A 26,971-nucleotide genomic window follows, 5' to 3' on the forward strand; every position below is an offset into this window, starting at 1 on the left:
ACAGTTCATCAGGGAGCCCAAGGTAGGAACTCAGGGCAGGAACCTGGAGGCAGGAGCTGGAGTACAGGCCATGGAGGAACTCTGCTTACTGGCTTACTCCTCTGGCCCCTGCTCAGCCTGCTTTCTTATGTAACACAGGCCCAACTGCCCAGGGGTGGTGTCACCCACAGTGGGCTGGGCCCTCCCACTCTCAACAAGATAATGCCCATAGACATGGCCACAGGCCAGTCCAATGGAGGCAATTCCCCAATTGAGGCTTCCTGAACCCAGATATGTCAAGTTGACACTAAAGCTATACAGCACATATTTTTCTTCCTTCCTTCCTTCCTTCCTTCCTTCCTTCCTTCCTTCCTTCCTTCCTTCCTTCCTTCCTTCCTTTCTTTCCTTATTTATTTTAGTGTGTATATGCCATAGCTTGAATGTGAAGGTCAGAGGACAAGAGTCAGTTCTCACCTTCCACCATATGAACTCAAGTCAGGTGTGTTTGCACACTGAGCCACTTTGCTGTCCCCTCCACCCCTTTTCTGTTAAATTTATTTTATTTTTTAAATAAATTTTTATTGAATATTTGTGTATTTCATACATGAAATCATCTTTAGACCCCCTTTCCCCCTTCCCTTTTGACACCCTCTCATAGTCCCCCCTCAGTTATACATTCTGTCATTTGTATTAAGGCCTATTATGTAAAGTTAGTATCCCCAGATGTCCCTCAGTACAAGTTCGTCCACTGGGATTTAGTCAGTCTATGTAGAGTCTCTCTCTTCAAGAAGATCTGCTCTTTCTTACCCAGTAGTAATCAGCTGCCAGTAATTCTTCCACTAAGATTGGAGCTCGCTGTTCATTTCCGCAGTTCTGTGCTGGGTTTTTGTCTGCCTAAGTTTGCATGGGTCTTGTGAATGCTGACACCATTGCTGTAGGTTTGGTTTGTATGAGAAGGGTCCTAGGTGCCTGTAGGATTATTTATGTGTGATCATGCACCTCCTCCCTGGCTCTTACAATCTTTCTGCCCCCTCTTCCACCATGGCCCTGAGCCCTGGGTGGATGGACCTCAATAGAGGAGACCTGTCCAAGGACCCACACTCTACCGACTTTTATTCTCTGCGTTTTGGCCATTTGTGGCCTTTTGTGTTCCTGGCCCCCTGTTACATGAGGGAGCTTCTTTGATGAGAATTGAAAGATGGATTAGTGTTCTCTTTATCCCTTGTTGTATGTTCCATGAGTCTTAGGTGTAGAGGTTGCATCCTAGATGAGCCACTTAGGTTTGGGGAATTCACAGAGAATCTCTGTGTGTGACCAGTGGTGTGACTCTGTAATAATCTCTCTCTGTTGAAAAAGAAGCTACTTTGGTGGGTGGTGACTGGGCTACTTGTCTGTAAATTTAAGGATCCATATTTTGCACATAGTAAGAAATTACATTTGTCTAGAGATATGAGAGCCTTGGAGTTTTCTCTTAAGATCTATGATTTCTCCAGCTATGTATATTTGGCTAGGTTTACGGTACCAGACATGAGTTTCCTCCCACTGAGTGGGCTTTAAGTCCAATTAGGCAGCTGTTGATTACCCCCAAGATTAAAATGCTGCTACTGCACCAGTGTCGTTTGCTGTGCTGGTCATGGATGTGGTTTTCAGTCCTTGAAACTAGGGTTGGACCATAGATTGATGTTCTCTCTTATCATCTTCTTTTATGTGTCTGAGTGTTTTACCTGTGTGTATATAAGTGCACCATGTGTATGTAATGCCCCTGGAGGCCAGAAGAGGATTTCAGAGCCCCTGGAACTAGAATTACAGTCACCATGTGGGTGCTAGGAACCAAACCCCAAGTCCTCAGCAAGAGCAACCAGTGCTCTTAACTGCTGGGCCATCTCTCTAGCCCCTCTACCTTGTTTGTTGAGACAGTGTTTCTCACTGACCTAGAATTCTCCAATTAAGCTAGGCTAGCTGACCAGTGAGCCCCAGGGATGTACTTATCTTTATTTACCTCCTTGGTGCTGGAATTAAAAGCATGCACCACTATGCATGCCTGGCTTTTTTTTTTTTTTTTTTTTTTTTTTTTTTTTTTGGTCTTTTTGAGACAGGGTCTCCTTGTAGCCCCAGCTGGCCTTGAACTCACAGAGATCTGCCTGCCTCTGCCTCCTGGGTGCTGGGATTAAAGGCGTGCACCACACACCTGGCCCATGCTTGGCTTTTTAAAAAATATTTTATTATGTTATTTTATGTGTATGAGTATATTGCCTGCATGTGTGTAAGTTCACCCTCGTCATGCAATGCCCACAGAGTTCAGAAGAGGGTGTTGGATCCCCTGGAACTGGAGTTATGAATGTTTGTTAGCCACCATGTAGGTGCTGGGAATTGAAGGCTGGGTCCTCTGCAAGAGCAGCCAGTGCTCTTAACTGCTAAACCACCTCTCTCTAGTCCTTGCATGCCTGGTTTTTTTTTTTTTTTTTTTTTTTTTTTTTTTTTTTTTGGTGTTTTTGAGACAGGGTCTCCCTGTAGCCCCAGCAGGCCTGGAACTCACTATGTAGACCAGGCTGGCCTTGAACTCACAGAGATCCTCCTGCCTCTGCCTCCCAAGTGCTGGAATCAAAGGCATGTGCCACCATGCCCAGCATGTGTATGTGTGTGTATATGTATGTGTATGTGTGGGGGTGGTAAGCACATGAATGCAGGTGCCCTCAGGTGCCAGAACTGTCAGATCATCCAGGAGTTGGAGGTACAAGTAATTGAAAGCTACCTGATGGTTGGTGGAACTGAACTAAACTTGGGTTCTCTGAAAAAGAAGTATGTTCCTTAACCACTGAGTCATCTCTCTGGTCTTTGCCTGATTTTTTTTTTTTTAACATGTGTTCTGGGGACTGGACTCAGGTCCTTATATTTTCAAGGCAAGCACTTTACTAAGCCATCTCCCTAACCCAAAATAACTGTACTTTTACATTTTTGCATTTTTTTTGTTAATATTTGGCTTAATAAAAGGCATGTGGATTCTTGTATCTGCTTTGGCCTTCAGTCTGAGGAGATTCTGCCTTGTGCCTTCTGGACATTGCAAATAGAGGAGAGTAGGAAAGGCCTATATTGTCTTAGTCTTAAAGTGAAAATGGTTTTCATCTGATAGATCTTCTCAAGGTGATGTGGGAATCCTCGGGAGGCCAAGTCCTATCTGGGGCACCTCTGGTTGAGGTTGTCAACATTGTGATAAAGGACTATGTTGACCACCTAAAGTGGGAAGGGAAGGCTTCTCAGAAGAAGTGGTATTTGAGGTGGCCATGGTTAGATCCTGGTTGGCAAAGATAACAGGGAAGGACATTGCCCGGAAAGGAAAACCATGGTCAAAATGGGGCTAGAGAGATTAAGAGTACTAGCTGCTCTTGCAGAAGACTCAGGTTCTGTTTCCAGCACCACATGATGGCTAACAACTATTTGTAACTCCTGTTCCAGGGACCCAGTACCCTCTCTGGACTCTAAGGCACTGCACACATGGGTACACTTATACATGTGGGTAAAACACACACACATACAAAATAAAAATGAATGTGCAAAGGCCTAGAGCCTTTATTTGGGGCAGTATATCCTTTCCTTTGGGAAATAGGAGGCTGTTACCACCCTTACCAGGGCCCTTGACCACAGAACTCTATGTAGGCCCTGGGTCTAACTTGTCTTCAGAGCAGGCCTCAGGTATCTAGGTGGGTTGCCTAGCTATGCCAGGGGTGCCTTCGTTCCTCAATACCTGGGGTCTTGTGCATCTTAGGTGACTGGGGAAGGTAGGTGATGTGGAAGAGAGGAAGGCTAGTCTAGCCAGGGAGACAGAGAAAGAAAGGGAGGAGGAGGGAGCTTCAGGCCATTTTTCTCTGTCCCTGTGCTATGATGTGTTCATGATCTCAGCTCCCTGGTGCTGGAGTTGGCCATCTTAGATGAAGTCCAGGCACATGATCTTATGATCTACAGGGCCCCGAGTCTGGTGGGATTTCTCTTCTTTTTTTTTCTGGTCTATTTTAGACAGGGTCTCCCTGTAGCCCCAGCTGTCCTAGAACTCACTATGTAGACCAGGCTGGCCTTGAATTCACAGAGATCCTCCTGCCTCTGCCTCCCAAGTGCTGGGATTAAAGGCGTGCGCCACCACACCTGGCATGGGATTTCTCTTCTTCCCAGTGCCTTGTGGCATCTGATCTTTCCACCCCACACAATAAGACTTCCAGCCAGTTATGTATCAGGTATTTCAGGTATTTTCTGGGTATCTACTAAGTGCCAAGCCAGTATGGGACATCACTGAGACAACTGAGGTAAACAACCTTGGTACCAGGCCTTTGGAGAGAGGCAAGGGCATGCATGGAGACATGTTCTGCCCTGAAGCCTGGCCATGTTTCCTAGGAGATAGACTGGATTCACATCTGGGTGTGAGATGTCTCTGGGGGAGAGTTTACTTTTCCCGGCTGTTCTTTTTCTTCAGGGTGTACTGGACCTTGAGGACTGGCCTGGGCCATGCTTACTTGCCAGGTAGACTTGACTCTCACACACTGGCATTTTTGGCTTTCACCTTGACTAGGAAGAAAGGAGGGAGGTATGCTCTCCTGTGCCACATGCTATCACATACTTATGGGGGCGCAGGGATCTCGGGGCGCCAGCTGCTAGCGTGGCGCCGGTCTCCTGCACGCACCTGGGAAGCGGTGGGTCCCGCGGTGCGTCTGCTCCGTGTTGCTGGCAGGTCCCTGCTTCTCCGCGTCTTTGTGGGTCTCTGCTACCGGGGCTGGCCCGGTCGAGTTCTGCCCCAATTTCACCCGTGCACTCTCTCTCTAAGTTCAGGACCCGTCAGCTGCCGGGTCACGAGGAGAGGTGCGGGATGGCTAAAGCTGGATTTCCATGAGTCGTGGCTTACGAAGAGAAAGCTCTCTCCGGAGAGACTGAATCACACACAGAACTCAGCTCAGTCAGTGGTACAGCCCCTTTATTCAGTGACTTAGCTCGGCTCCAAGTCTCGGTGATCCAGCTCCGATTATTGAGGGAAAACCAGGATATTTTATACTATGGGGGTGGTAGTAAAAACCTTAGCTGATAGGTACTTTGTGGGATACCCTATTTACATGTAGAGGTGGGCTCCTGCCAGGCTGCCAGACTGTCTGAAAATCACACAGGAAAGGCTGGCAGTTTCCAGAGCCGGAGGCCATGGCTACTTCAAAAGATGAGTCAGGAAGATGCCGGGAAGGCACCCTGCTGATAAAAGGTATCTCTGCATATGAAGCCGAGCCCATAGGCTATCTGGACATGGAGAGACTGCTACTTTACACAACAGGGGTCCCCAACACATACTCTTACTTCCTCTTGCTCATATCTGTTCTTTTCTCTCCTCTCTCCTGTCCCCGGGCGGCTGTACCAACAGGTCCTGGATGACCCCAACGAGGACCATCTGTATATGGGTAAGATGCCTTTACCCTATCTAACTGAGGTAGCTGCATTTACCCGTGGCCAGGTATCCTCTTGGAATAGATGTAGCCCCAGAACATACCACTAAATACAGGTTCCCATTTCTTGGTCCAGCTGGCCCCCACAGGAGTCTACACCCCTGGTTTAAAACAAGGAAGGGAGGGGGCTGGAGAGATGGCTCAACAGTTAAGAGCACTGACTGCTCTTGCAGAGGACCCAGGTTCGATTCCCAGCATCCACAGGGCAGCTATAAACCTTCCTTAACTCCAGTTCCAGGGGAACCCGAAACTCTCTTCTGACCTCCATGGCATTGCACAACATGGGTGCACTCACATACTTGCAGGCAATACACTCATACACATAAAATAAAAATAACAAATAAATTTTAAAAAGTTTAAAAAAAAACAAGGGAGTTCTTTTTGGGACTTTAAAAATCTAAATCTCTTATTTATTCATTTGCAGCTCTTTATTGAGCACCTAATGTATATTCAGGACTGTTGTAGTTATTGAGGGTGGGGTGACAGGAAAGAGGAGGCCTCTACTGTTATGCAGTTGACATCCTAGATCAGAAGACAACATTGACAACTAAATAAACCTGAGAACTTCAGATATTTCGAGGGTGATTAAACACGGTTGAGAGAGAGTGGTAGATGGGTCACTTCAGATAGGAGATGACCATTTAGTCCCTGAATGTCAAGTACTCAGCTGTGTTGTAGCTGAGGAAGGGCATTCCAGGCAGAGAGAGCTGTAGGTGCAAAGGCCCTGAGGCTGCAAGAGCATCAATACAAAACATGCTTGGAGCTGGTTAAGTAGAGAGCGGGGTCAGGAGTAAGAATAGTGCGTTTGGGAATCTGGTGGGGCATTCAGAGCCTGGAGGGGTTTGAGGAGGTGGGCACTACACACAATAAGAAAAGACTCAGGTGTGTCCTCAGGGACCTTATTTTTTTTATTTTTTGGTCTTTTTGAGACAGGGTCTCCTGTACTCTCAGCTGACCTGGAACTCACTATGTAGACCAGGCTGGCCTTGAACTCACAGAGATCTGCCTGCCTCTGCCTCCCAAGTGCTGTGTGTGCCACACAGATGTTCAAGGTCATCCTTGGCTACATAGAGAGTTGGAGGCCAGCATGGGCTACATGAGACTCTATCTCAACAACAGCAACAAAATTAGAAACTGAATCAACTTAAAAGCATTAGGGGATGTGGCTTACCAGTAATGCACTTGCCTCAAATGTGCAAAATCTGGGTTCAATTCCTAGTACTAAAGAAAAACATTAAATAAATGCTAATTTACATGTTTTATAGATATAACCAAATTGAAGAATTGGTAAGTGAAATCTAAGGAAATACAACAGAAATCAGAAAATGTGAAAAACTATTTATGGGGGCTGGAGAGACAATGGCTCAGTGGCTAAGAGTACTCTTCCAGAGGAACTGAGTTTGGTTCCCAGCACTCACATTTGACGGCTCACAACCACCTTTACCTTCAACTCCAGGAGATCTGACAACCTCTTCTGGCTTCTTCAGGCACCTGCATGCATGTGCACATCACATAGAATATAAGATAACTCTTAAAAAGAAAACAAGGGATTGGAGAGATGGCTCAGTGGTTACGAATATTGGTTGTTCTTGCAGAAGACCTGGGTTCAAATCCCAGCACCCACATGGCAGCTAACAACTGTCCGTAACTCCAGTCCCAGGGGTTCCGACAGCCTCATCTGACCTCCTTGGGCATTGCACAACACGGGTGCCCTTACCTACATGCAGGCAATACACACATACACATAAAAATGATAAATAAAATTTAAGAAAAGAAAAGCGTTAGGGGCTGGAGAGATGGGTCAGTGGTTAAGTGCACTGGCTGCTCTTGCAGAGGACCTGGGTTTGGTTCCCAGCACCTACATGGAGGCTAACAACTGACTATAACTCCAATTCTAGGGGACCTGACACCTTCTTCCTGCCTTTGTGGGCACTGCATACACAGGTGCACTCACGTACATGTGGGCAAAACACACAAATAAATTAAAAATAAATAAGTGAAGATTGAAAACAAAAAGCAAGGCTGGGCGTGGTGGCACACACCATTAATTCCAGTACTCCTGAGGCAGAGGCACGTGAATCTCTGAGTTCAAGGCTAGCCTGGTCTACATAGTTCCAGGACAGGTGGTGCTACAGGGAGACCCTGTCTCAAAAAGACCAAAAAAAAAAAAGTCATTTGGGCTTAGAATGGTACTCTCAGCATAATTTTCTCAGGCCTGATCTCAAAAGGCTATGAAAAGTATCTGAGGAGGTTGTTTGTTCACTTAACAAATATTACAGGGCTGGAGAGATGGCTCAGCATTTGAGTGCTTGCTGCTCCTAGGGGACCACAGTCTGGATTCTAGCACCTGTGTAGTGCAGCTCACAGCTGTCCAGCTGCAGGGGCTTTGGATCCTCTCTGGCCTCCATAAGCACAGCCATACACATACACTTAAATAAAAAGAAAAATAAACTTTAATAAAAAACAAAAGAACAGGTTGGGTGCAGTGGTGCACACTTTTGATCCCAACACTCAGGAGACAGATCTCTATGAGTGTGAGACCAGCCTGGTCTACATAGTATAGGACCCTGTTTCAAAACAAAAAAAAAGCAACAACAAAAACAAAACAAATGCTACAATTTTAAGGCCTCCCTTCTGGGTTCCTGTTAGGATAAAAATCCAAGGACTCTACCAATATTGCACAAAAAATGCAAAGTGAAAATAACTTCAAAAGGCAGCTTTTATTTTTGCAAAAGGGTGCGTACGTTGCCTCATTTGGTAGCAGGCAAGCACACTAAGCAGGAAATTTGATAGGTGTTTATCTTAACTCAAGAGTACTGTGTCTTTTCCCCATTTGGAGTCAGGCCTCACGGTCTTTTGAGGTTGGCTAGTTTTAGACGAATCTACACAAAGGAAATAAAGGAAATAGGGAAGGGACCTATTTCTGAGCCACTGTTGGTAGAAGGCTGCAGGGTCTTTGGGTAAAAAAGTTTTACAAAGGTGGGAAATTACAAATAAACTGCAAAGGTTACATTCCTGTGATTCTTTTAATACAAAAGATTTGAATTCCCTGTAATTTCCCTCAGTTCCTCAGGAAACAAGCTTTAAAACTTCCCATCCTCAGAACAGTAACCCAAGTATAATACAAAGTCTTTGAAGGTAACAACACTACACAAAAATAAAATAAAAATAATAGACCTTTATCGTGGTGAGAGGAGCTGGGAGTTCTTGGTTGAGGAAATGGAGCCGAAAATCTCCACATGGTTATTTTTTCACTTTCCAGACAAGGACAGACAGACCAGGTAGTGAGAATCAGAAACAGCCTTTACAGCAGACCAGACCCTCAAAGGAAAGAAAATATGATCTATATTTCTAGAAATTAAAAGAAAAATGGGACAAAGCTATAGTTCAGTGGGAGAACATGTGTATAGTATATGTGGGGCCTAAGTTCAGCCCCCAATACTACAGAGAACAAAACAAGAATTCCTATCCAGCACTCAGCCTCCAAAGTAGACAAACTGTTGGTGACTGAAAATAGACTTGTTTCAACAGGCCAGCTTCCCCCGATGGCAGGTGATTTATGGTGCTTGGATGGGAGGAAGGAGGGTACAGAAATTCATGAAGTTGCAAATTAAAACATAAATAATTAAGGCAAGAATGGTCTGAGCTTGTAAACAGTCTTAGGCAAGAGCAATCTGCCTGAAGACCTGGGTGTGACTAGAGGACTCTATTAGTCTGGGTTCTCTAAGGAACAGAAGCTATAGGATGAATACACACACACACACACACACACATATAAAATAGTAATTTATATAAAAAGGATTTATCAGATTGCCTGCCTTCCTTCAATTCTTCCCCTCCCCCTTTTCTTTCTTTGTCTATTTGAAACAGGGTCTTCCTGCAGCCCTAGCCAGCCTGGAACTCACTATGTAGACCAGGCTGGCCTTGAACTCAGAGATCCACCTGCCTCTGCCTCCCTGAGTGCTGGGATTAAAAACCGGATTAAAAGTGTGTACCACTACATCTGGCCTAGGTTTTTTTTTTTGAATCAGGATCTTACTGTGCCACCCTTTCTGGCCTAGAACTGGCTGTGTATACCTGGTTGACCTGGAACTCACAGAGATCTGCCTGTCTGTGTCTCTTGAGTGCTAGGATCAAAGGTGTGGTGGAGGAGTGTATGACCACACCCAGCTTAAATCTGCTTTGCATAATATCAGAGTAGTCCAACAATGGCTGTCTTACACTAGAGAGGCTGAGAACCTAATAGTTGCTCAATCCATGAAGCTGGTGGCTCAATTTGATGCCCAAGGCCTGAAGGATTTCTGGACAGCTGCTGGTCTTTATTCCAAGTTGGATTAGATATAAGTTGGTTCTGATATAAGGTAAGGGATCAGCAGCAGGAGCAACAACAGGATAGATGAACTCACCAGCAAGAGTGAAGGCTAAACAAGAATTTCCTTTGTTCTTTTATGTGGGTGACTACCACAAGGTGCCAGGTTGTGTCTTTCCACATCAATTAAGGCATTCAAATAGTTGCCCATAGGCATGCCTGCAGGCCAACCTGATGTAGACAATCCCTCATTGAGACCCTCCCCAAATGATTCTAGGTTGTGTCAAATTGACAATTAAAGATAACCATCACAAGGATATGGTTTAGCATCCATCCTATCTCTGGCACCTCCCAGGTTCAAGTGGTAGAATAAGAGGGAGCCTAGGAGCCAGTGCCACCTATTTCCTTTCTCCCCTGTCTTGTTTTCCTTTGTGCATCCTTGGGGGTGGGGGCTGTGTGTTTTACTGGGGATCAAATCCAGGGCCTCATGTATGCTAGGTAAGTACTGCATCACTGAGTTATATCCCCAGCCCTCTTTCTACTTTTTATTTTGAGGCAGGGTCTTACTAAGTTGGCTATGCTGGACTTGAATTTACTCTGTAGCCCAGGCTGCCCCCAAACTTGTAATCCTACCACCTTAGCCACCTCAGTAACTGGAATTACAGGCCTGAATCACCAAGCCCAACTTTCCTTGTTCATTTTGAGTACTAAAAATAAAGTCAGGTTAGGGTCCAGGGACATCATGGACCACTGATCCTTCGCCTCCTGAATGTACTTAGTAAAGCAGAGTATTGAGCAGCTTTGTCTGTGGACTCTTACGTATCTCAACCCTCCTAGGATACATTTCTGTGCTTCTCAGTGTCTCTAGAGGTGGCTGGAGGTGGGGTAGATGAGGATGAAGACGGATTTCCAGTGTCTCAATGTGACAGTTTACTTCCTTATCTTTCCCACAGTGTTTGAGCTGGTCAACCAAGGGTGAGTGTTCGTCTCTTAGGCATGATGCCAGAAGGTTTCTCTACCTGCAAAGCTGAGTGAAGGGAGCTGGATTCTGTGGGGGAGAGTGGGAAAGGGCTAGCTGGGTCTGGTTTCCATTGTTCACATGCTTGTCAACCCCTTTCAGGCCTGTGATGGAAGTGCCCACCCTCAAACCACTCTCTGAAGACCAGGCCCGATTCTACTTCCAGGATCTGATCAAAGGCATTGAATACCGTAAGCCATACCTATGGGAGAACTCGCCCCTGGGATAGTTAGCATCCAACCAGTGGGTAGAAAATAGAAAGTATCTCATTTCTCTGCTGGAGCAAAGGAGGGTGGGGAAACAGGACTTGGAGCTCTTGGGCTCTCTTACAGCTTCAGGGCACTGGCCTGGGGCTGTGCTCTTGGTGGCAGAAGCCCTTTTTCCTGCCACAGAGAAAAATTAAGAGCAACAGTAATAGTGAACTTTAGTGTATATGTGTGTGCATATGTGTGCACATGCATGTGGAGGCCAAAGAACAGCCTGCAGTGTTTTCCCTCAGGAACCATCCACATTTTTTAATTATTGATTTTTATGGTAAGAATAACCCTTTTTAAAAAAAATTAATATATTGAGATAAACTACACAGCCTAAAAAGACAAAAATTTATGGCATCTTGTAAGGCAGGGTCTCTAATTGGCCTGGAACTCACCAAATAAATAGGCCAGTGAGGCCCAGGGATCCATGTGTCTCTGATTTCCCACCCCTGGGATTTTAAGTGCACACCGCCATGCTAAACTTTTTTTACATTGGTGCTGGGGATTGAACTCAGGTCCTTATGCTTGCAAGGCAAACACTTTAGTGACTGACCCATCTCCCTAGTCCAATAGTGAGCTTTAATCCAGCACTTTCTATGCAGACTGGGCACAGTAGCAGCTCTACTTGCATAATTCCCTATCCTAGCCTTGGCACTCCTTGGTTTGTTCATCTGTAATAAAGATAAAGTGTCTCACAAGGGCTGAGCTCAGCCAGTGGCCAACAGTGGTTCTGATGGGCAGGGGTCCTTTCTGTTCCTGTTGACCATTTTGACTCTTGCCCCTGCCCATGGGAATTATCATAACATTTAATTGGGATAAATGTGAAGTACATACACAGGGTGAAGCCCTGTCCTGATGCTGTTATTACTGTAGTACCAACTGCTTCATCAGCCCCAACACCTGGGGCTTCTAGACCATAACATTGTCTGTTGCTCTACACAGACATTGGCAGGAACAAGCCAAGTCCCCCATTCTGCTTTGTGGTTCGGATTTGAGCTTGCTGTAGCTGTGGTTGAGTAGGTAACCAAGATGAGTGTTGACCATTAGTAAAGGAAACTGTCACAAGTGTCAGTTTGCCTAGCTGGAAGCCAAACTCAGCAGAAGCTATAGGCTGTAACATGTGGTTACAAATTGCTATAGGTGGCTGGTGCTTTTAGAACTTGAGGTAAATATTCTTGAACACACTCTTCTCCTTTATCTTTCAGAGCATATGTGGGGAGGGCCAGGGGCTTGGGAGATGAGGCATCAGGGGCTCGCTGGGCCTTATGGTTACATGGAGATTCTCATGGGGTTTTCCTGCCCCTTGTCTTCCATTGGTGTCCCCCATACCCAGTACACTACCAGAAGATCATCCACCGGGACATCAAACCTTCCAACCTGCTGGTGGGAGAAGACGGGCACATCAAGATTGCCGACTTTGGTGTGAGCAATGAGTTCAAGGGCAGTGATGCCTTGCTGTCTAACACTGTGGGCACACCTGCTTTCATGGCACCCGAGTCGCTCTCAGAGACCCGAAAGATTTTCTCTGGGAAGGTAGGTTCAGATCTACTGAGCTGCTAAGTTCTGCCTGTATAAGATTCCTTTGATTGTAAGTAGCAAAAGGCCAAGTGTAAGCAGATTTACACAACAAACTCAACAGGTCATGTAGCTTGTCCCTGTTTGTTTTCTGTTGTTAACACCATGACCAAAAGCAACTTGGAAAGGAAAGAATTTATTTCAGCCCACAGGTTATAGTCCATCGTTGAGAAGCCAAGGCAAAAGCTTAAAGCAGAGACCACTGGCTTGCTCCAAGGCTCACATTCAGCCTCCTTTTTTATTCAGCCAAGACACACCAGCCTAGGGGTGGTACTGTCTATAGTGGGTGGGGCCCACCTGCATCAATTAGCAATAAAAAAAATGGCCTGCCAGGCATGGTGCCACACGCCTTTAATCCTAGGCAGATCTCTGTGAGTTCAAGGCCAAAATGGCCTACAGGGTGAGTTTCAGGCCAGCCAGGGCTACATAGTGAGAGCCTCTCTCAAAAAAATAGAAAAGAAAATGTCCACAAGACAATCTGAGCCACTCCTCCAGTTGAGACTCCTTCAGATAACTCTGGCCTAAGTCAGGTTGACAGCTGAAACTGGGTGTGTTGGCAAAAAGCCTTTAATCCCAGCAGTTGGGAGGCAGAGGCAGGCAGATCTCTGTCAGATTAAGGCCAGCCTGGTCTTCATAGTTCCAGAGCATCTGGGGCTACAGGGAGACCCTGTCTCAAAAAACCAAGAGACAACAAAACAAAAAACAAAAACAAAACAAGGTGACGACTGAAGCAAAGTAGGAGATAACTAATGAGTGGGTATAGCCTGATATAGGGACTCAAACATGAATCTCTATCTCCCATCTCTCAGCTCCATTCTCCTGAGCTGATTTCCCCCGCAGGTAGATCAGGCACCAGCGGTTAGGCTTCTTCAAGTGTCCAGTCTCAGAAGCCAGAACATTCCTCTCTGAATAACAACAAAACTAAACTAAACTAAACTAAACTAAACTAAACTAAACAAACAAACAAAAACCCTTGTACTGAACTGACCTCTGATTGGCCCAGGGTGGGTCATGTGCCCATCACTTGGACCAGTCACTGTGGCTGGGGGAAGTTGTGCTTTCATTGGCCAGGCAGGCCTGTCATGTCTCCACCAAGGGGACTAGGAGACATGGTCAGTCTTACCCCAACAGTGTGGATTAAGAAGAGGTGGTTCTCTAAGGAGGTTGAAGGCTAGTTGGTAGACAGGCAAAAGCAGTAGATGCCCTTTCCTGCCTCTGGCCTATCACACTAAGCTTTGTTTTTCTTGCAGGCCTTGGATGTTTGGGCCATGGGTGTGACACTCTACTGCTTTGTCTTTGGCCAGGTAAGAGGGTGGGCATTCCTATCTTCTGAGTGCTCTGGGTGACTGACCACCTGAATTAATGGTACCCTTGCAGGGAGACAGTACTGATTTGTTTGAAAGTTACATTTCTACAACTAGACGTGAATACAAAAAAAAAATCTTAATACATGTATCTCTGTGATATTCTCATATGAGCAAAAATGGTTTAATAAGACAGAAGGATTGACAGACTCTGGAGATTGTAGATAGCTGATTAGTTTAGGGCAGGGACAACAAATATACCACTGCTCTTCATACCTAAGCTTAAGACAGACATCAGTAATCAATCACTGTACTCTTTCCTCTGCCTAGTACTGCTTTGACACTCATCAAGAGTGTTCCTAGACACCCTTGCCAGGGATAGAATTGGAATGGGAATCACACTCCCTGATTCAGGGAGTGGTGTTTTCTCTTTCTGTTGTTATGGCTCTTCTATTGTCTCAATGTTACTGATGTTTAAGAGGCTTCTGTCTATAACTGAAGTTCAGTTTGATTCTTTGAGCAATAAAAATATGAGTTCTTCCCTTTATGAGCTTGTACTCCTGTGGAAGAATGCTTAAGAGTTTGTTCCATGCAGAAACAAGAGTCTTAACTATTCCTCCAACATTTATTTAGAAAAAATTTTTCAGTTCTATGTAAAGTTGAAAGAATTGTACAGTGAAAACCCACAACCCTGCCCCTGGATTCCGCCATTTTATGTATATAAAATCATAATTATACTCTAATATACTAGATAACTAACTATCCAATCAAACCCAGAACCTTGTACATGATGACCTGATGACCACTGAGCTATAGCCCCAGCCCAATTCTTATGTCTTAGAGCCTCTGAGAGGGTGGACAGAACTATTTTGAGTGTTCATTAGTTCTGCAGATCTTTACTGAGCCCCTCCTTTGTCCAAGGACATTCTAGAGAGAGTGAGAGACAGACAGGAAGCCCTGAGCTCTTAGAGGTGATGGGAGTTAGCTCCCAATGGAGTAGTTAAGCAGTCAGCAAATGATTGTAATGTCAGGAATAGGTACAGAGCTGGGGAATGGCAAGAATGAAGTGGATCTACTCTGAAGGGAACCTTAGAGGAAGTTTCTCAGAGGTAGCTTTGGCCAGACATGACCAGAGAGAACTAGACATCAAGGAGATCATTCTAGGTAATGGGTACTGTGGATTGGGTATCACAGAAAGCCTCGTATGGAACCTGAGCCAGGCCAAGCACCTGTAATTGCTGCTGTTGTCCCATGGGTAGTATACTCAGTGGTCCCCGGGTAGGTGTGTACAGACAGTATTTGCTTTTGTATAAGCAAGAGACTGAAGAGGCACGTGGGGGCTGTGGTGTGGTTAATAAGGACTCTAGTCCTTCAAGATATTCCTGGGCCTTCTAGAACCTGGGAGTGGGCGATTGAGAGATGGTACCTGCTTCCTCCCCAGCCTGGGCCACAGCTGTTGGTCTCTCTGCTGTAGTCCATGAGGAATAGCACAGCACAGGTGGCCTCTGAAGGATACAGGTGGCAGCCAGTGACCACCACCCTCCTTGGCCTTTTTCCACAGTGCCCTTTCATGGATGAGAGAATCATGTGTTTGCACAGTAAGATCAAGAGTCAGGCCCTGGAGTTTCCAGACCAGTGAGTATTGTGTGTCTGTTGGTCCTCACCTCCTTCTGATTCCTGAATTTTCTGTGACCCACCCTTGGTATGTCTCCACCCCCCAGGCCTGATATAGCTGAAGACTTGAAAGATCTGATTACCCGGATGTTGGACAAGAACCCAGAGTCAAGGATTGTGGTGCCAGAAATCAAGGTACTTGACCATTGCTGGCTGAAGAGGCCAACACTTGAGGCCTGTGTCCTGTGCTTGGAATTGTTTGGCTCAGCCTTGTGCACAGCACCATGTCCTCCTGGCATCACTCCTTCCTATGTCCTAGGGCCTCTGGGCTGCTGGTGATGGGGGTAGGGAGGAGTGTTGATGGTTGTGCCCACTGTGATTGAGGGGAGTAGGACCTGACCAATCAGCTAGGCCGCCTGTGCTTGTTCCCATTGGCTTGTTCTGGTGGTATTCGTCCTTCAGAATGGTCTGAGGCCTTTGTGTACTGGCTGCTGAACCTCAAGTCCTTTCCTTGGTCCTGTTAAAGATGTGGGACCAGTCCCTTTGAGGAATTGCAGCGAGAATGGGAGGAAGTGAGTGAGCAATTCAACCTCTCTGCTGCACAGACCCTGGAGAGACCCTGCCCATCCCCCACCCTATCCTTTGCCAATGCCCCATGTATACATCTGGCCCTTCAAACAAACAAACAAACAACAATCTCACCAGATGTGGTGGCATGTGCCTTTAGTCTCAGCACTCAGGAGGCAGAGACAAACCAAACTCGGTGTGAATTCAAGGGTATCCTGGTCTACGTAGTGAGTTCCAGGCCAGCCAGAGGCTATGTAGTGCGACCCTATCTCAAAAAAAAAAAAAAAAAAAAATCTAGATTGAGCTGGGTATGTAACTTAGTTGGTAGAGTGCGTACCTAGCATTCATGAAGCCCTGGGTTTCAGCTCCAGCACTGCATAAACTGGATGTGGTGGTGCATGCCTATAATTACAGCACTTGAGATGTGGCGGGAGGATCAGAAATTTAAGCTCATCCTTGGCTATATAGTGAGTTCAAGGCCAGTATGAAATACCTAAGACCCTGTGTTTAAAAATAATAATTAAGAAAGAGAAATCTCAAGATGTACTCCAGGGCTAGGCACCTGCCTAATAAGAACTGGAGGGCACCTCGAGAGGGGCACAAATAAGTCACAAATAAGGACTTGAACCCCAGGGAGGGGGCCTGAGTCCTTTCTTGAGTGTGCCCTTCCTCCTGGTCCCACTGTGACTTCCTGAATCAGTTACCCCTTTTGTGGAATGGGAGAATGTGCTTCCCCCTTGAGTGACTTTGTTGTCAGGGAGAATTACTTGGGACCAGTAGGTATGCATTGGGCAGACTGATGCTGAATTGTAGTTGATCCTGCTGTGACCTGGGGTCAGATGGAGAACCGCCTCTGCACACATCTCAGTTCTGTGGTGCCTCCCATTCTCTGTCTCGGTTTTTCTTCATTTCCTTGCATCTCACTCACCTGCCTCTCTGCCTGGCTCTCTAGCTCTCCTGCATGCTGAGCCCTAGGCCACTGCCTCTCCTTCCTGCATGCCCTCCTTGGCTCAGCTCACTGGCAGGACCTTGTGGATGCCAGCTGCACCCACCCCTCACCCCTCCTGTCATTCGTTGAAGCTGCACCCTTGGGTCACGAGGCACGGGGCTGAGCCATTGCCATCGGAGGACGAGAACTGCACGCTCGTCGAGGTGACTGAAGAGGAGGTCGAGAATTCTGTCAAACACATTCCCAGTCTGGCGACCGTGGTAAGGCGGGAAGGTCCACTGACTGAGAGGAGGTCTGAGAGAGCCTGAGGTAGGGTCATAGGGGCCAGGGCCAGACACAGGCAGATGCCTAGGAAGCAAGCAGGTGTGGATCCTGCCCTTAACTCACAGTCCCAGGTAGTCCTCCCACATTTCCATAAAAGGGCAGCCTTCTACAAGCATCATACTGCTCCTTCTGGAATTCCTGCTTTTAGAGCAAGGGGAGAGGAGCCAGGAGATGATGATGACCAGGCTAGAGTTAGCAATGGGCACACAAGATAGGGTTCCCAGCAGTTAGGCCTTCAGTCTCCAGAGTAACTAACCTAGCATGTCTCACATTTGCCATGTAGATGGTTCTCAGGGCCAGGGACTGCCACCTCCCACCCTAAAAGTTCTTTCTAACTCTTGAGATATGGGGTTTTGTTTGGGAACCAGTAGGTTCCCTTTTTGGCCTTGAATTTCGATCCTGGCCCTGAATGACTGAAGCAGAATGTTGAGTTTTCAAGCCTAAACTAGGAGATAATACCCCATTACCAGCCCTCTGCCTGGAAGTGTCTGGCTATAAGAGATGGGAGCTCCAGGAGTCTGGCTCTGTGCAACCATAACCTCCTCACAAGCCCAGGTTATGCTTGGCCAACCCCAGCAGGCTCTGGGAGGTACCCAAGAGACTGCAAAGTCTAGCACCTGGCCTCGATGATCCCTTTGGAAGACTGAGAGCTGGCTCCTGCTCTTCTAGCTTGCCTACTCTCTTCTGCTTGCCCCACACTGTCTCACCTCTTTCAGAGCTTGAGCCCCAGGACTGGGCATTCATCCATGTCTTCCTCCCCAACCTGGGGCTTTGCATAACCTCCACTCTTTCAGACTCACCCACACCCACTCACCCTGTTCTATGCCCATGGTTGGGGAGGAAGCTGGGGTCTGACTCTCCACCCAACATGGGTGCATCTGTTTCAAGCTCTGATCCTGACCCAGTCTCTGTTCTGTTGCACATTGTTGAGGGAAAGCTTCTGGCCCGGGAGATCTGGAGTAAACATTCATCACTTGTAAGTGGTTTCTCAGGCAGGCAGGCAGGCAGAATGGCAGCAATGAGCAAAATCCACATGTTCCATGCTGTCCTGGTGAGGCAGATGCTGGTCACCCCAACAAATCTGTGCATGGTACAATAGAGAGGCTGCAGGGCAGGCCCCCTGATGGAGGGACACTTGGCCCTGCAATGGGTCAAAAGTGGCTTCCCTTAAGAAGTAGTCAACAGCAGAATGTTAAGCATCTGAGAAGGGGTAGAGGGCCAGACAGCCAAGTAAGAAGGAACAGTATAGGCAGTGTCCAGCAAGAAGCTCCCAGAAAGCCTGCATTGCTAAAGCAGGGCAAGGAAAGTGGAGGTTTAAATCTCCACTTCAAGAGCTTGGGAAGAGCCTGTAGGGGTTGGATCAGCCAGAGCAGGGAGGGGCTGGGAAATGGTCCATGATGAAAAATTGGAGGGCCAGCCCTCACCATGTGCCTGTCATTCAGCAAATACTAAGCTCCCATCACATGCTGGGCTCAAACTGATAAAGACTAGTCAGTGCCAGCTCTCAGAGCACTCTGGTATTGTGAGAAAAAGCAACCTTTCCTTGGGATCAGAGGCCAGTGAGAGGGAGGCTGACAGACAGAGGGGGCAGTTTTCTCAGGGGAGCAACACTCACTAAATAAACCTCAGAGAGGAGGGGCTAGTGCATTCTAGGACACACTGGAACCTTGCCATGCTGGAGATCTTTCTACAACAATCAGAGCCTCCCTCATGTGAAGTGGTACCTGATTAAAGGAAGACTAATTCCTCAAGTCATTTAAACCAATAATGAGCCCAGTCTGTTCTCAGAACTATTCTGCTCTGATTTCTCTTGGAACTTCCTCTGAGCAAAAGACTTTCTCTGTATTTAAACAGCACATCTAGCATGATATGGGAAAGGAATGAGGAATGTTTTAAGAATCTTTAACCTGGGGCTGGGAAGATGGCTTACCAGTTAAGAGCATTGTCTGCTCTTACAGAGGAACCAGGTTCAAATCTCACCCACATGGTGGCTAACAGCCATCTATAACTCCAGTTCTAGGGGATCTGACACCCTCTTCTGGCCTCTATGGGCATTGCATGACATGGGTGCACTTACATACATGTAGGCATAACACTCATACACATAAATAAATAAAATTAGATAAAGAGAATCTTTAACCTGCCAGGAGTGGTGGTGTATGCCTTTAATCCCAGCACTTGGGAGGCAGGGGCAGGTGGGTTTCTGTGAGATCGGGGCCAGCGTGATCTACGTAGTGACTTCCAGGACAGCTGGAGCTACAGGGAGACCCTTCTTTTTTTTTTTTCTAAAAAAAAAAAAAGATGGGGCTGGAGAGATGGCTCAGTAGGTAAGAGCACTGACTGCTCTTGCAGAGGACCCAGGTTCGATTCCAAGCACCCACATGGTGGCTATGAACTGTCCTTAACTCCAGTTCCAGGGGAATCCGAAGCCCTCTTCTGACCTCCGAGGCATTGCACTACATGGGTGCACTTACTTACATGCACGCAAGCAGGCAATACACATACACATAAAAAATAATAATAAAATATTTAAAAAAAAACTTAAAAAAGAATCCTTAGCCTGAATTTTATAAGAGAGTAAGTGTGCTTTTTCTGACCCCTACTGACACAGAGCAGAGCAGTGTACAAAACCACATATACTTGCAGCATATATTGTGGTCTTCTCCACCTCCCCCCCCCCATCCCCACATCTCAATTCTGGGTCAGGCATGGAAAGTTTATAGTGAACACAGTTTAAGATTAAAGCTGTGTGTTTAGCTTAGCTTGTAAAAGTTGATTATAAGAGAAACCCAAGGCCTCTGAAGATTCTCTACATTGTTTTCTTAAAGGCTAGTTAAATTTTAAACAAGCTAATTACACAGTAGGAAGGCATATTAAATTCATAGTGTTAAATGATCTCAAAGCATATGATTAACTTATTTACAAGGTAAAAAGCTTCATTTATAACAAGGCATTTCAGAAGTCATTGGTACGGACACAGCTTTCATTCTGAAATGGCTTTCCTTTTCTTATTGAGGTGGAACTCATACTTAACCATTTCAGAGGGAACCACTCATTGGCATTTGGGCATTCGAAATGTACATTCATCTCTTCCCTGCCTCTTAGCCATTTTCATCACATCAAAAACAAACAAAAATAAATACCTTAGCAGGTATCAAAGTCTTTAATCCCAGAACTCAGGAGGCAGAGGCAGGCAGATCTCTGTGAGTTCAAGGCCAACCTGGGAGAGATAGCAAGTTCTAGGCCAGCCAAGGCTTCATAGTGAGAGCTTGTCTCAAAAGAAAAAAACAACCCAATTCTGTATTCCTCCTCCCCCTCCTCCCAGGTGACCACTAATCTTCTGTCTCTGGATTCCCTGTGCTGGACATTTGGTATCAATGGAATCATGAATCATGTGGTCTTTTATGTCTGGCTTCTTTTACCAGCATCATGTTTTCAAGGTTCACATGTGTTGTAGCAGGTGTCAGTTTTTCATTCCTTTTATGGGTAAATGATATTCCACTATTAGATAGGCTATAATTTTTTCATTCTTTAATTGAACATTTGAGTGTCTATATCTTTTAATAAATCAGTGCTTTTTTTTAATTAAAAAATTTGGGAGCTGGGCGTGGTGGTGCACACCTTTAATCCCAGGACTTGGGAGGCAGAGGCAGGTGGTCTATATAGTGAGTTCCAGAACAGCTGCTGGGGCTACAGAGAGACCCTGTCTCAAAAAGACAAAAAAAATTATTTAAAAAATTTATTCTGGGGCTGGAGAGATGGCTCAATGGTTAAGAGCAGTGGCTGCTCTTGCAGAGGACTTGGGTTTGGTTCCCAGCACCCACATTGTGGCTAGAAACAGTGCATAATTAGTTCTAGGGAATCTGACACCCTCTTCTGTCCTTCGAGACCATTGCATGTACATGGTTTACTTACATACATGCAGGCAAAACACAAACACACAAAATAAAAGTAAATTAAAAATTTTTTTATTCTATTTTACTTATGTATGAGTGTGAGTGTGTGTGAGTGTGCGTGTGTATACATTCACACACAGAGCTAGCAGAGGGTGTCAGATCCCTCTGAGCTGGAGTTAGAAGTATACATGGGATGCCACACTAGCCTGATAACCTGCATTCAGATTCCCAGAACCCATGTAAAAAGCTGGACTCAGTAGTACCTGTAATCCCAGCACATCTTACTAGGATATGTGAGACAGAGGCAGGAGAATCCTTTGGAAGCTCACTTGCCAGCTGGCCTTGCATATGCAGCAGTGAACAAGAGAGACCTTGTCTCAAGGTGGAAGGTGAGGACTAACACCAGGGTTTGTCCTCTGACCTTCACACGTGCCATGACACTTGCACACCCATACGCACATGCCCACAAAAAAAAGAAAATCTGATAGTTAAAGGATTATTATTTTGTTGTTGAGACTGTCTTCCTGTAGCTCCAGCTGGCCTTATACTCACAGATCCGCTTGCTTCTGCCTCTCAAGTGCTGGGATTAAAGGCGTGTACAACCACGTCTGGCTAGTTAAAGAGTTTTTAAAATTAAAAACAGACACAAAAAGGCCACTAAGAGTATGGTTCTGTTTATAGGAAATGTCTAGAATAAGTGAATCTAAACAAAGAATTGTGGTTACCAATGGCTATGGGAAAGGAGTTATGGGGAGTGACAGCTAATAGGTATGGGGTGTCTTTTTAGGATAATGTAAGCCTGAAGTTGGCTGTGGTGCTGTGAATATACTAAAAACCACTGAATTATATATAGTTGGCCTCCCCATCTGCAAACTCAAAATCACAGATCAAAAATCGGTGAGGGAGTGGAGAGATGGCTCAGCTGTTAGGAGTATTTGATGCTCTTGCAAAAAACTTGGATTTGGTTCCCAGCACCCACATGGTGGATCATAACCATCTGTAACTCCAGCTCTGGGGCATCTAATGACCTCTTCTGGACTTCTAAGGCACCAGGCAAGCATGTGGTGCATAAATATATATACAGGCATAAAGTAAAAACAAATCTTTAAAAAAATTGGTTAAAACAAAAGAAAACTGCATCTTTACCGAACATGTCAGCCTTCTTTTTGTCTAATTCAGTTCAATAACTATTTACAGAAATTTATATATCCTGTTAGGAATTAAGGTTGTCCAGGGATGGTTTAAAGCACCCTAGAGAATATGTAAAGGTGATATGCAAATACTGAACTATTTTATATACGAGACTTGAACATCCAGAGGTTTGGTAAACTTTGGGTATTCTGGATCCTCTCTGAATATCAACTGGTAGCTATACCTTAAAATGGTAAATTTATCATTTATGAATACTGTCTCAATTTTGAAAGCAGCCTCATTCTCAAAATTATATCAGTGATATAAAGAGCTTGTTTCTTGTTGGGGGTGGGGGTCTCAGGTGGTTTTCAGGATCCTCAGGAGGGTTCACCTAGCAATGGCGCAGGTGACACACACCCAGCTCTCCTAGAGCATGGGGTTATGGGACCAGGTAGGTTGGGACTGGATAAGACAAACCCTGCATGTCAGAACCAGGAGTTTGGACCTTAGGGTAGTCAGGGAACTGGCTGCAGGGAGCTAGCTGCCTGCCGGACTGGGGATGGGTCTGGCTGGCATCTCCTGGGTAGGACGGCTGCTGTCTCATTTCCCACAAAGACCTTTTTGAGTTGTGAGCACTGGGAACTGGCAAGGGGAACAGGAAGAAGGGAGAAGAGCGTGTCTGCGATCTCCCTTTGTGACCCAGCAATCACTACCCCCTCATCTCTCTTCAGATCCTGGTGAAGACCATGATTCGGAAACGCTCTTTCGGGAACCCTTTTGAGGGTAGCCGGCGGGAGGAGCGCTCTTTGTCAGCACCTGGGAACCTGCTCACGTGAGTAACTCCACCTTCCTTCCAGTGGGGAGAAGGGGGACTAGAAGCTAGGCCTGGGTCATCCCAGGAGAGACACATTGGGGACATCATCAGGCCCTGGCTTTGCTTTCCTGACCTCAACTCAGCTAGCATCCATCTGATGGTAGTGCGTCCACCCTGAAGTTTCACCATTTCACCTTCTTCTGGGGACTTACTCTGTCACTGTGAGGGAGGGAGAGGGCTCAGGTCTGAATGGTAGCACTCTGTGGCCTCAGAAACATGAGTGTTTTTATTGGGGGGGGTGGGTTAAGCCCTGTGATGCTTGAGCCACATGGTCTCTTTCTGAGACATGTGCCCATTCACCTGCTCAAAAACACTGCCCTGGCACAGGGTATGTGCAGCAGGTGCTGGGGTCTACTCTCTTTGGGATGGGGGATGTCCATCCCCAGGGCCCCTTCTTACTTCCTTTTCCCTCCCTCTGACAATTCCAGCAAAAAACCAACCAGGGAGTGGGAACCCTTGTCTGAGCCCAAGGTAACACCTGTCTGCCTGCCCCAGGGTCTGGAGGTGGGCAGTTGTAGAGCACGTGGGCATCTCCACCAGACAGACTTGCCTTCCAGCCTCAGCTGCTGTGCCTGGCTCACTGAGGGCATCTGGGTTTAAAACAAGGGGCATTGAGGAGCTTGGGCCCTATAGTGGGTCATGCATGTGGGCTGGGCTGCAGTGCATGGCGCTCCACCAGGAATGCCTGTGAATTCACCTAGGTCTTCAGGCCCAGCTGGACACTTGTGTACCCATGCACATCAATGGCATTGAATTTCTGTCATGGACCCAGGCCTGCACTCTTGGTGTGCACACAGTCAGAACACAGATCAGTCAAGCTGCACTCTGTGGCTCTTCATTATGGCTCCCTGGGTCCTGCTCTGCTTCTCTGGTGCGTTAAGACTTAGAAAATAAGGCCCCATCTGCCTGTTGACCCTAGTAGGATCCAGGCTCTTTCCTTCCTGCTTGGCCTTCCTTCTACACATCCAGGCCAGTGTTACCTACACCTCCCAGGACAAATGAGCACTTTTGTCCCTGTGAGGCTGAATAGACCTGGTTGATAACTCTGCTGTCATTCTCTACTGAGTACTTGTAGCAGGCTAGAAACCCCCGTGTCCTCACTGAGCCTAATGTGCCTGTCCAACTCTGATGAGAGCTCCTGACAGCCATTTCTATTGTTAAAAATAACTTTATGGAGGCTGGGGAGATAGCGCAGTTGGTAAAGTTTTTGCTGTGTAAGCACAGGACTCGAGTTCAATTCCCTAGAACCTATGTTAAAATATCAGATGGAGTAGTAGCATGTGTCTGTAATCTGAGTACTGGGGAGGTAGGGCTAAGTGGATCCCTGGGGCTCACTTATCTAGTCAGCCTAGCCTCCAAAAGAAAGGTGGGGTGGTACCTGAGGAATCACACACATCCTCATGCACATGAACATGTATACACACATACACACAAATAGCTATAGTAAGGGCTGGGGCTGTAGCTCAGTGGTAGAGTGCTTGCTTAGCATGTACAAGGCTCTGGGTTTCATTCCCAGACCAGGCTGGCCTTGAATTCAACAGAGATCTGCCTGCCTCTGCCTCCAAAGTGCTGGGACTACAGGTGTGCACCACCACACCTGGCTAGCATTGCAAGATAAACAAAAATATCAGATTTACTGATAGATAATATATCATAGTTCACCTTTAAAAAATTTTTGTTTTTTTGAGACAGGGTCTCCCTGTAGCCCCAGCTGGCCTGGAACTTGCTATGTAGACAGGCTGGCCTCAATCTCACAGAGATCCACCTGCCTCTGCCTTCCGAGTGCTGTGTTTAAAGGTGTGCACCACCACGTCTGACAGTGGTTCACCATTTAAAAATGTACAATATAGTCGGTTAGGCTGCCATCACAACAGTTTTCCTCTGTGCTATCCCCACTTAAGTCTCATTTTCCACCATCCAATAATGTACTCTCAGCCTTCTACAGATTTGCCTGTTCTGGACATTTTCTGTAAATGGAATGATATCATGTGGCCTTTCGTGTCTGTCTTCTTAGCATCATAGTCTCAAGGCTCATCCACAGTGAAGCATGTGTCAGCGCTTCATTCCTTTTCATGACTAAGTAATACTTAGATGGACCACACTTCATCCATGGATGTTGTTTCTCTGTCTTGGCTGTCACAAATGAATGAAGCTACTGTGAATATTTGTATACAAGTGGAAACTATTTTCTCTGTTAGGAATTTGATTTATGTGAAGAAATTTATTGGCTTACTGTATCCTAGGAGCCCTGGGGCTTTTGTGGTGATCTAAGAGAATGCCTGTTTGTTTGGGAATTGGTGTTTTTAGAGAAATCGGTGCTCCCAAGCAGAGCTGGAGGTGTATCAGCGTTAGCAGTCAGGCTGCCCTGTTCCCACCTTGTTCCCAGGTGACCTGGTGGCCCCACCTCTGTGTTAGGAGAAGGAGGGAAGCCTTTCTCTAGACCTTCTTTTTAACCTCTTGCAGTAAGGTCCACCAGAACTGAGATGGCCTCCCAACCACGAGCCAGTCTGTTCTTTGTTTCTGTTTTTGTTTTCTAATAGAGGCGTTTCTTCCTAGGGACATACAGACATCACAATTTCCCTTCCCTGTTAAGGGACAGAGGCCCCAGTTTAGGCAAAGCTTGTAGATCATTGTTAGGAGAGATGGGCAGTAACCTGAGTGGCAAGCCTAGTAGCTTTTCCTCCAAGGGGGAGTCTGCTTGAGGAAAGCCTGAGACTGTGTCCCTTCTCCAGAGAGTTCCCCTTCCATCTGCTGAAACTATCCATGGCTGTCACACCAGGCAGCTCTAGTGGGGGATGTGGGCGACTCTTCAAGGACACAAGGACTCTTCTGAGAAGGGAACAGCCTTTCCTTCCCTCCCAGGGGTCTTCCCCTGATTGTTGCAGGCCTTTTCTGAAGGCCGGATGTGCTAGGCCAAGCCACACAGGCCCTGACACTGCCCAGGAGTTCACTGTGTAATAGTTTCTGCTCTACAGGAACTTCTAGCCTATGGGGAGGAAAAGGCAAGAGCCCTACAGTCCCTCAGAGAGCACGCTGCACCATGGGACCTGCGGTGTTACAGAGCTGCTTGGCATCTGTTTTATAGTTCCTTGCTCTTTTGAATAAATCTTGCTTCCCTATTGACAGAGGGAGGCAAAGTCTGCTTGGAAAAATGTAACAAGAAGAAAGGGGGAGAGCATCTAAAAGAGCAGGTGACAGTGACCATCCCTTATGTCCTTTAATGCTGATTTTCTGTTTGGTGAGCAGGAAGCAAGGCAGCGAAGACAGCCTCCGGGGCCCCGAGGCAGCCCCCGTGGGGGAGGAGGAAGTCCTCTTGTGAAAGGTGGTCACTGCGTGGAAAGTTGGGGGGCCCTGGCCCCCAGCTTCCCGGCACACATGCCTCTACTGCAGCCCGAGGAGGCGATGGAGCTGGAGTAGCTGCCTGGACCACTTGACCTCGCATGCCTGGCCATGTGGCCCTGCACAGGGCTGCTGCACCCTGAGTTTCCATAGCAGCATGTCCTACGGAAACCAAGCACGTGTGTAGAACCTTGACCATCATCTCTGGTTATTTGCTTTTGTTTTTATTCCTTTGTTGTTTTAAGGGGACAAAAAAAAAAAAAAAAAAAACTTGACTCCATGAACAAGGGAAGACTTGACTCCATGATGTCAACTTAGGCTGCTGGCTGGCCATACCAGTGGGTATGAGGAATTGCAAACTCAAACC

At 46.5% G+C, this 26,971-nt stretch overlaps 1 protein-coding gene across 6 annotated transcripts in view; it reads left to right on the top strand.

The window, feature by feature from the left end:
- Positions 1–26,878, top strand: part of Camkk2 (calcium/calmodulin dependent protein kinase kinase 2) — a 59,621-nt gene extending 32,743 nt beyond the window's left edge. For 2 of the 6 annotated variants that reach the window (XM_029566597.1, XM_008839377.2), the window contains 11 exons: positions 5,369–5,405; positions 10,713–10,734; positions 10,880–10,968; positions 12,365–12,564; positions 13,857–13,910; positions 15,472–15,545; positions 15,632–15,719; positions 17,172–17,300; positions 23,123–23,223; positions 23,694–23,736; positions 26,512–26,878. In XM_029566597.1, the coding sequence (XP_029422457.1) occupies positions 5,369–5,405; positions 10,713–10,734; positions 10,880–10,968; positions 12,365–12,564; positions 13,857–13,910; positions 15,472–15,545; positions 15,632–15,719; positions 17,172–17,300; positions 23,123–23,223; positions 23,694–23,736; positions 26,512–26,682 (1,008 nt within the window). In that variant the 3' untranslated portion in view covers positions 26,683–26,878. The remainder of the gene's footprint in view (positions 1–5,368; positions 5,406–10,712; positions 10,735–10,879; positions 10,969–12,364; positions 12,565–13,856; positions 13,911–15,471; positions 15,546–15,631; positions 15,720–17,171; positions 17,301–23,122; positions 23,224–23,693; positions 23,737–26,511) is intronic. The other 4 variants (XM_029566599.1, XM_008839381.2, XM_029566598.1 and 1 more) reach the window with 3 other exon arrangements.
- The last annotated feature ends 93 nt before the right edge of the window (positions 26,879–26,971 follow it).

Source organism: Nannospalax galili, unplaced genomic scaffold (genome assembly GCF_000622305.1).
Source record: "Nannospalax galili isolate Female #2095 unplaced genomic scaffold, S.galili_v1.0 scaffold218, whole genome shotgun sequence".
Classification (NCBI taxonomy): domain Eukaryota; kingdom Metazoa; phylum Chordata; class Mammalia; order Rodentia; family Spalacidae; genus Nannospalax; species Nannospalax galili.